This window comes from Denticeps clupeoides, chromosome 9, assembly GCF_900700375.1.
Source record: "Denticeps clupeoides chromosome 9, fDenClu1.1, whole genome shotgun sequence".
Lineage (NCBI taxonomy): Eukaryota > Metazoa > Chordata > Actinopteri > Clupeiformes > Denticipitidae > Denticeps > Denticeps clupeoides.
In genome coordinates this window covers 6,607,344-6,617,308 of record NC_041715.1, presented here as the reverse complement: position 1 = coordinate 6,617,308, position 9,965 = coordinate 6,607,344, and the positions used below count along the sequence as shown (strand labels likewise).

The 9,965-nt window shown below is 42.7% G+C and overlaps 2 protein-coding genes across 2 annotated transcripts; one reads left to right on the top strand and one right to left on the bottom strand.

Moving 5' to 3' along the window:
• Nucleotides 1–782: 782 nt before the first annotated feature.
• gpa33b (glycoprotein A33 (transmembrane), paralog b) lies at nt 783–3,082 on the bottom strand. Its single transcript, XM_028991326.1, has 8 exons — nt 3,037–3,082; nt 2,470–2,636; nt 2,137–2,350; nt 1,861–2,025; nt 1,664–1,780; nt 1,418–1,541; nt 1,248–1,321; nt 783–1,168 (listed from the first exon to the last, which is right to left on the bottom strand). The coding sequence occupies exons 1-8, from the start codon at nt 3,080–3,082 to the stop codon at nt 783–785; spliced, it is 1,293 nt and encodes a 430-aa protein (XP_028847159.1).
• Nucleotides 3,083–6,202: 3,120 nt separating this feature from the next.
• ndufb3 (NADH:ubiquinone oxidoreductase subunit B3) lies at nt 6,203–7,935 on the top strand. Its single transcript, XM_028991771.1, has 3 exons — nt 6,203–6,288; nt 7,351–7,483; nt 7,671–7,935. Exons 2-3 carry the CDS (start codon nt 7,353–7,355, stop codon nt 7,819–7,821), a joined length of 282 nt encoding a protein of 93 aa, XP_028847604.1. The 5' UTR covers nt 6,203–6,288; nt 7,351–7,352; the 3' UTR covers nt 7,822–7,935.
• The last annotated feature ends 2,030 nt before the right edge of the window (nt 7,936–9,965 follow it).

Sequence of the window (9,965 nt, the reverse complement as noted above, 5' to 3'; positions counted from 1 at the left end):
ACATGGACAGGGCTTGCTCAAACCTACAGTGTAGTTGTTTTATGGCATCACGAATAGCTGAAAATAACAATATAACACAATATATACAGTACGGGCCAAAAGTTTGGACACTCCTTCTCATTTCATGACCATTTACGTTGGTAGATTCTCACTGAAGGCATCAAAACTATGAATGAACACATGTGGAGTTATGTACTTAACAAAAAAAGGTGAAATAACTGAAAACATGTTTTATATTCTAGTTTCTTTGCTCTAATTACTTCTTTGCACACTCTTGGCATTCTCTCGATCACCTGAAATGGTTCTCCAACAGTCTTGAAGGAGTTTTGTTAAGTATATAACTCCACATGTGTTCATTCACATTTTTGATGCCTTCAGTGAAAATCTACCAATGTAAATGGTCATGAAAATAAAGAAAACACATTGAATGAGAAGGTGTGTCCAAACATTTGGCCTCTACTATATTTATATTCAATTTGCAATTGTAATATACAGTTCTTTCAAGTTGTGTATATTCCATTAATATAGAAAAAAAAATTGGAATAAAAAAATTCAGGAGTATTTATCCCTTAACATGAAACATAAACTAAAAGTATTTTTTGTTATTAGAACATTAGAATGGTGCTGAGATGCTGTGTTAGCCGTATCTAGAATTATGTTTTTTAGCCTCGCTCATCGGGCACCACGATCTTCATGATCTATTCGATCCAGACTCTGATTGCTACGATTGTTGCGATAATCACGTCTATTCTGTTGATCACCATAGTGATCATCAAGACGATCTAGGCTCTGGTTGCTGCGGTGGTAACGATCATGTTGATGGCGATCGTCAAGTCGATCCAGGCTGTGGTTGCTACGATTACGATGATCATCGTAACGATCTCGCTGATCTCTATAGTGATCACTAAGTCGATCCAGGCTCTGGTTACTACGGTTAGGCCGGTCATCATGCCGATTCCTTTGATCACCATAGTGATGACGATCATCATAGCGCTCATCACGATCATAACGATTATAGCGATCATCACGAGCATAACGATTATCGCGATCATAACGATTATCCCGATCATATCGGTTATCACGATAATCCCGTTCATGAGTCTGATCTTCATGGTCATCATAACGGTCATGGCGGTCGCGTCCGCTGTCTGCTGGTGCTCGAACATCTCTGTGGTTGTCATAGCTTTTGTCATGATCAAATTTTCTGTCCTGATCTTCCTCATCAGGAGGATCCATGGGCGGAAGACTGCTCTCATTTTCAAAGTCATCCTTTACTTTCCCCAAAGGCGGTTTCTCTTGGAACTCCACAACTTCCGGCTCCCTGCAGGACAGATCAAAGTTTACCATTTAGGTCTTATATATAGAGGAAGCCACACACATATAGACACAGATTTTCATATTCCTTTTGTACACCTACGCCATGGTGTACTCTGGTTCCTTCTTTTTCCTGCAGCAGCAGCAGTAGATCAGAATAATGAGGACCACAACTCCGGCCACGCAGCCCCCAAGGATGCCTAGCGTCGCACCAAATTTCATAGTGGCTGGAGACAGCAAAAAAAGGTCAAATCACCACTGATCCTCTGAATGAGGAATAAGAAGCAGTCGTGTTGTTTTAAACGCAATTGCAAGACAAGAGGAAGAATAAATTAATTTCCAAGCTCACTGGGCATAGTGGAGAGGGTTAGGTTGCACGTGACAGAGCGTATCTTATTGGCTGAGGTGCAGATGTAGTATCCTGACGTCTCCATGGAAACATTGAAGAGGGACAGAACGCCATCTTCTACAGAACAATGACAGCATGAATAAGGAAGAACGCACAAATGTACGGTGATACATCGTCCACAGCGACAAGCTACGTACTTTCCGTGGTCTTTGGTGGAAAGGGTCTCGGGATATTCTTCACATCATAGCTCTGCCACTTGTAGGTGGGTGTTGGGGAGCCCTCCTCAGACATGCAGGTCAGGCTGATGTCATGGCCATACTCTGCTGTGCCCAGGACCTTGCAGATCGGTGGTGACGGAGCAACTGTGGCAAGAGATAAAAAAAACCCCAAAACAACAACACGGGATTCGTGCGAAAAACGTACGTCTTAAGCGCTGCTGAATTATGATAGTGATTAAATAGAAGTTTTCTCACTCAGCACCACCAGCTGGGTCGTGTCTGAGGGCTGGCCCACGTCATCGCCGGGAATCTGAACCTTGCATTGAAAGATCCGGTTCTCGAGCGGCGTGACCTGACTGAATGTGAGCGTGGACACGCCCCTCGACACATCTGTTTCTATCTTGACCTTATCCCGGTAGTCTGGAAAAATATCCAGCTGGCCGCTGGAATAGTATGTCGCAATGGAAATCTGCACAGACGAGGTGAATGTAGATGAGACCCTCTGAAGGCATCCATTCATGACAAGGTTTAACGGAGCAGTGGGGTGTGTAATAAAGCAGCGAGAAAAAAAATGAAAGCGTTGCTCACATGTGGCTCTTTTGGGTCGTCGTGATCACCAGTCCAGGTGATGATGACCAGGGGATTATTTGGTTTGGCGGATTTGAACTCGCAGGTCAGGGTGACGGGGTCTCCCTTTGCGACCTCGTAAACAGGCTTTTGAAGCTCCACGTGGATGCCAGAGGTAATGGACACAACTTGGAGAAAGAAAAAGGCTCCACTATCACCACACGATTTATGGCTCACATTTTTTCGCTCAGATACCTGAATTCTCTCACATGCACCGATAAGGATGTTAGTTTACCCCAGAACACTCAACGATTTTCACTGCATTTCCCAATACTCGGTGCCAGTATGCCAGTTCTATACAGGACTTTCTTGACTACAGTCAAAACAGATCAGGTAACCAGAAAAGCCGACATATCCCCACTGTCCTTCAGCCATGCGCTCAGGAGACACAGCCTACTGCCTGCTATAAATACATTTTGTATGTACATGTAGAATAAGGAATAAGACATGGTATTTGCGATATGTGTGCATGCTCAGTGACTAGTATTTTTAATAAAATAAGCTTTAAGGGATGTAAAAAAAACCTACCTGACAGCGTAAAAAGTCCACATATCGCCCAATGTTCATTGGCCATAATCCTAAACTGAGTTCTTATTCCTTCTTTTTTGTGTAATAAAAATACTTCCTTTCATTTACCAGACTGTACCTGCCACTCCTTAGTTTGTGCACACCTCACTACTTTTACAACCTGTGTCGGCCAATGAAATGATCTGTTTTACAGTGGACCTTGTCCCCCTTCCTTTCTTCTGACGTGCTGATTGTGTGCGCAACACTTTTATAGGCCCATCAGTATATCTATTGTGAATATATGTACAGCAGAGGTGCACTTCCGATCAGTTCTGTTAACTATTTGTCCGGTTACTGGAGTCATAATATGTAGGGTTGCCGACCATCCAACAAATATGGGTGATTTTGATTTGTCCCTTTTGTGGGCAGCTCCAGTCCCGCATTCCAATCAGTGCCTTGTTGACCAATAATGAACCACTGTGTTAAATGTAGATCTATTATTAGTATAGTCAGTGTTGGGAAGGTTACTTTTAAAATGTATTCCGTTACAGATTACAGAATACATTCCACAAAATGTAGTTTGTAATGTATTCTGTTAAGTTACTCAATGTGAGTAACGTATTCTGAATACTTTGGATTCCTTAATATATTGTCATACTTTTTACAACGACATGAATGTAGCAATCACAGATAATAAAAAAGCCCTTTTTTCCCTAACCATTTCTTTATTTATAAAGCTGAAAAGTGGAAGACAAACATAAAATATGCCATTGAAAAGTATTTACTGTAATGATCACTAACATATTCCATCACTTAGTTAAAATAAAAAGTAACCTTGCACAAGAAAAATGACCCTCTTTTAGATTAGGACCGCACCTTCCTATTACAATTACAGCCGTCTCCGCTCCGCGCGGCCCTCCTCAAACCCTCCAAGCTGCGAGGTTAAACCGGGTGATGGCGTGTCACCTTACACACACTCAGTCCATGTGCACTGTAAGAGTATAAAGATCATGGTGTAATAGTGAATTAAATCATATTTATTTACCATTTCAGGGGTAGCATGGATTTATGGGCGCTGAAACAGAGCGCAAACATGAGGGACTGTGCATGCGCAGATCCGCTAGGTAGCACAACTTGATAGGCAGCATGTTTCGACAGAACACCTGTGTTATGCATGTGTTATGCAAAATTAGAGGGGAGATAGAGAGGGGATAGCCTAACATATGAAACAGGAAAAGACTGCTGTGTAATCCATTTATTTTTAAAAAGTAACTATTCTGATTATCACTCATGTAAACGGTAACTGTAACGAAATACAGGTACTCTTATTTCGTATTCGTAATACGTAACATGTGTTCCGTTACTCCCCAACACTGAGTATAGTATAGTATGAAACAAAAAACAGCTTCCATTACATTTCACATTTTTACATCCCCAAGCATTTTAATGGCCATGTGCCTTCGCTTTTCACGCTTCACCAAGACACGTTTGATTAGAGTTGCCAGCTTTCTCAAGCCCGAATGAGGGACGCTTTGTTGCAGGTGCGCATGCAGAGGAGCTAACAAAAATGGAACGGAAGCAGTTTGTTGTTTAATACTATTCTATACTAATAATAACTATTCACGTTTGGGGTGATAGTAGCCTAGTGTTTCCCAACCCTGGTCCTGGACTCACATATCTTCACAATTTGCCCCACACATTATTAGGCCGTTAAGGTAACCTCTGCCCACAACCCGCAAATGGCATGGGTGGTAGAGGGTAACACACTCGCCTATGAACCAGAAGACCCAGGTTCAAATCCCGTTTACTACCATTGTGTCCCTGAGCAAGAAACTTAACCCTAAGTGTCTCCGGGGGGGGGGACTGTCCCTGTAACTACTGATTTTAAGTTGCTCTGGATAAGGGTGCTGGTAAATGCTGTAAATGTAAAATGTAAACCACAAGACTCTCTTGAAGAGACTTGGAATTCAGGGCTCAGCATTGCAACCTTGGAGTAACAATAGACAACCAACTATCCATCTTGACTCACATCACCAATCTTTCTCGCTCACGTAGATTCCTTCTCTACAATATCAAACAGATCCGTCCTTATCTATCAACACAGGCCACCCAGATACTGGTTCAGTCCCTAGTAATCTCACGGCTGGATTACTGTAACTCCCTTCTAGCAGGTCTACCTCTGAATGCCATCTGACCTCTACAACTAATACAAAATGCAGCAGCACGACTAATCTTCAACCTTCCCAAATTCTCCCACACCGCCCCTCTGCTACGTTCCCTCCACTGGCTCCCAGTAGCTGCACGCATCAGGTTCAAAATACTGATGCTGGCCTACAAAGCCAAACATGGAGCAGCCCCATCCTACCTCACAGCCCTTATTATACCTCGCAGTACCCTCCAGTACTGCTCGCTGGTTCCTCCACCGCTGCAGGTACAAGGAAGACATTCATCTAGACTCTTCTCTGTCTTGGCTCCTTGGTGGTGGAATGAACTTCCCCTTGAGGTCAGAACAGTACAGTTGCTGAGTATTTTTAAATGGCATCTTAAGACTTTCCTCTTTAGAGAGTACTTAGACTAACTTGTAACTTTCTTATAGTCTGACTTATGTAAGAAAAAACTACAAGTGAAGACTTTTTGACGTTCCTCCAGGACCAGGGTTGGGAAATTCTGGCCTAGTGGGAAACGCACTTGCTTATGAACCAGAACAGCACAAAGTCCCAGGTTGAAGATTCAAGAGGTTTATTGTCAGTACAACAGTATACATAGTATGCAGTGTCTTGAAATACCGTTTCACACGGACCCCCCCCATGGTGCGATCGCAAAAGATTACACATTAAAAGTATTATACATTACACGCAAAATTTACACTAAAACTTAAATACCTATACAGACTATAGAATGTTCTTTTCCCTAAACAAGGAAAACATCATATAACATGCTTCAGAGTGGCCGTGAAAGTTGAGTCACGGGAACTAAACTTCTTTCTTTAAGGTAGATACGTGTCATTCTGCATCCACAAGCCAACTTCCCTCAGATCGACAAAGTTCTGTGGATTCAGAACGAAACGTCTCTACGTTAAAGAAAGAAGTCCAGTTGCCATGACTCAACATGACGTTCAGTCATCGCCTGGAAGTTTCCCCGTTTAAACCTCCTCCGCTCCGGAAGGGGGCAGCAACGAGCAGCTCCTGTCTAGAGCGCACCGTCGGCGTCCTGAGGCGACGAAGAAGTGTCCGTCCGTTGTTGAGGTCACCCGTCAGCCAGTGACCGCAGGAGGTGAGTTTTTTTTTTTTCTTCTGTTTTTCCTGCTTTCTGATTTATTTCACGCTTCTAAAGCGTGCGTTGTTTGTAATGTCCCCCTGACGCTGAGTACTTCATCCGCGTGTGCCAGATAATAGCTGCGCGTAGCGCGCTGGCTAACCGGATAGCTAGCTAGCTAGCTGGCTAGGCCAAAACGATTTGTTTTCCTTTGACATCGTTTTGTCACGCGAACGTAAAGACAATTTTGTTCCAACAGCTTGAGAGGCCGGGCAGGCAGGCCTAACAGTTCATTAGTACATATTAATATTTATAGTATTTAGCAGACGCTTTGCAATCAGTAGTTACAATGACCGACCCCCTGGAGACAGGGTTAGGAGGTGTCTTGACCCCCCTGAAAATGTATTATCTATTCGAGTAAGTGCAGTGTGGTATCGTAGGATTATGCTCTGACCCGTGTCCACATGCTTTTACTAACGTTCACATCTGGCTGTGTGCAGGCTGCAAGTGTTGTCTTGTATTCATGAGACTTTTTACTGATGATGATGATTATGATGAAAAACCCTTTATTGCTGTTGCAACGCACCATGTCACTGGTCACAAATACCAGCGAAAAAAACTGTCCGACTCGACCGTACATATACACAAACATGACATATGGTGGTAGACAGGTCAGGATGGCAAAACAGAGAAAAAGGGGTCACGTGGGGAGAGAGGAGGAGAATTAAAAAAAAAAAAAAAAAAAACCCACCTCAGCAACATAAGCACATGGTCTCTACACAACATAAGTCCTAGAGGAATGCTGCTCCCCAGGTGCCTTTCATGGGTTACTGATGGGTTAAATGCAGAGGACACATTTCGTTGTGTCATTGTGTGCCGCAGTGTTTCACAATGACAGTCACGTCACTTTCACTGTCATGTCAGCACCTGCAGTCGTGTTCCATTTTTGTGTTCTTGCACCATGGACCGGGAGGAACGTAGTCTCGTTTCACTGTTAAATGACAAACTATATGAACGATAACTTATGATTTTGATATTAATTGTTATTGACTGAAATGTTTGTTTTTTTCCCCCTTCCAGCAATGGGTGGGGATCACCATGGCCACGGTAAACTGGCAATGCCAGACTACAAGCAGTGGAAATGGGAGGGCACTCCACTCGAATTCACCCAGCAGCGGCTTGCCCGAAGGGGACTGAGGGATCCTTGGGCTCGGTAGGTGACCTCTGAATGTGTGCTGAACACCCAAATCGCCAGTTAAATGAATGTGTGGTGACAGTACCTTACTGAGGTGGGAACCTCAGAGGCATCTTGGTGGTTTGGGATTCAGAACCGCAACCTTCCGGTTACGGGTCCGCTGCCTCATTTATTAACGAAGCTTTTTCTGCCGTTACATTTACAGGAATGAGGCTTGGCGATACACGGGAAGCTTCGGTGTCCCCGTCACCTTCAAAGACATCCTTGCTCGTGGGTTTAAGAAGGGATTTATTGCATTTGCAGTTGCCCTTGCGGTGGAATACACCCTCTTTCCTCCTAAGAAATCTGACCACTGACCCCCAGTGCTAGGCACGTTCATGTGTGGAGCCGCAGAGAGGGACGTTTCGGTTCTTGTGTTTGTCTTAAATGGAAGAAATAATTATTTAATAATAAATGTCATTTACAAATAATTTGCCTCTTCTCTATGAAACTTGCTCCGTACACAGATTTTCTGTTTTCAAGTCAACTAGTGTATTGCATAATTTGTACTACAAGAAAAGCTTTTAACCTGATTGCCAACGCACAAACCAGCAAAAATGTGTGACTCAATGAGTTTTGATTGAATGACTTATGAATGAAATATGCTTTATTTGGAAGCAGCCCGCCTCCCTCCAATTTCGTCAGGTCTGAGACTTCCGCCCAGCAGCGGCAGCAAGCAGGCACACCGAGGACCTTGAGCTCACTTCCTGCATATATGGGTGTAATTAGAATTTATAATACACAGTGATGCTGAAGTTGGCTCACTATTCCCAGCTCCTTATTCGAATTGACATTTCCACCTTAATACTGCAGACTGCAATACTGTTTATTTTACATTGAAATGTCCACGTTCAACATAAACCTATGTGCACATCAGCAAAGTTTCACAGAACACATTTACCCGTAACATGGTTAATTATTTGCAGTCCCCGGGCGCGCCCGTCCCGTCAGCATGTATCTCACCCGCACGGCATGCTGGTCCCAACTCATGGCTGGCCTCCGCCGCCACACTATATGTGAAAAACAGTATGTAAGGCGAGTAGTATGTCTTAATTCATAGTATTCGAAAAACAGTTCATGAGAAGTACCCGGATGACCTACTACTTCCAGCCGAATTCTGTAGTAGGCATTCGATGGACACTTCACTATCCCAAAAGGCAGCGGCTGAGGCGGCGTCATATTCGAAACATGGCGGGAAACGGCTCTTTTCAAGTGTAAGTACCTTAAGGAGAATGTTGTTCATTGTGGTTAAATTACACTTGTGAGAAAATGCCCTGTGTAAAGGTAAAAAAAATAACATCAACACCGCGGATGTAGTACGTCCAAAATCCATTCATACTGAATAGAACATGCTGTTTTAACGGTAGCACAGTATGTATGAATTCAAATGTAGTACCTACTCAAGTAGTATGCAACTTCGGACGCAGCATTAATTTATGTGCCTAGCAGTTGTGTGTCAGATGGGCCCTTACTATCTTTATACCCGCCTCCCAAGTAGGTGATATAATGCTATTGGCTAGACCGGGCCATGTAATGCTTACATGTCAATATTAATTTTTATTTATGTGGATGTTGACAATGTGTTAGTGTTTCCACTACATACCAATATAGGCCTGTACACTTTGTTTAATAGTATTTTCTTATTTTATTTTTGTATATATATAAACAGATAAGGCAAGGAAATATTTTGTTTAAAAGGTGCTCTTGTTTTAAGACACTCTTGATGAGTGTATGGTTACATGTAAATAAAAAGTAATTTTTGAACGCAATTCATATTGTGTTGGCCGCTCTATTGTAACAGCAAACCAGAAATCAGAATTTCTGATGAGGGTTTTAAGTCATTTATAATGTTTTGAAGTCTAAATATTTGCAACTTCCTTGACATATTGTTTCTTTTTAGCCTGATTTAGATTTAACTAGATCAGCTGAATATATATTACCTGTTTGTTTTAGTAATATCATTACATATATAAATTAATTTAAATAGCTAATAATAATAATTTAAAAAGCATTTCTATAGGGAAATGTTATATTGCAAGAAATATCGCAATATTCAACAACACTATCGCATATTTTCCCAATATCGTGCAGCCCTACTTCGAATCAAGACATTAAAAAGGCAAACAGAACGTCTAAGTAAAAAGAAGCCGCATGACGTTGCAGTAGCGTGTGACGTCATGATTTGAAATCAGCGTGCGCCGGGGGGGGAACGTGGGGGAACGTGGGGGAATTGAATTTTCCGTAACACCTGCAGAGCCATTCAAAACGACACGTTGCAGTCCCTGGCTGAAATGGTTCAAGAGGGAATAATAATAAGGGAAGTAAAACCGAGCGACGTTTTCAGTATAAAAAGCTCACGACACCAAAGACCTTTAGAAAAAAAAATAGAACCGTGTCGCTGTCCTGCGTTTCGCGGTGACAGTCACTTTACTTTCACTTCCCAGAGCAGGGATTTTTGGCC

Coding starts and splice junctions, on each gene's coding strand:
- gpa33b (XM_028991326.1), bottom strand. CDS start 3,082: ATGGCCAATGAACATTGGGCGATATGTGGACTTTTTACGCTGTCAG. Junction 2,026..2,136: donor GACCCAGCTGGTGGTGCTGA/GTGAGAAAACTT, acceptor CTCTTGCCACAG/TTGCTCCGTCACCACCGATC. Junction 1,322..1,417: donor GAACCAGAGTACACCATGGC/GTAGGTGTACAA, acceptor TCTGTCCTGCAG/GGAGCCGGAAGTTGTGGAGT.
- ndufb3 (XM_028991771.1), top strand. CDS start 7,353: ATGGGTGGGGATCACCATGGCCACGGTAAACTGGCAATGCCAGACTAC. Junction 7,484..7,670: donor CTGAGGGATCCTTGGGCTCG/GTAGGTGACCTC, acceptor TTACATTTACAG/GAATGAGGCTTGGCGATACA.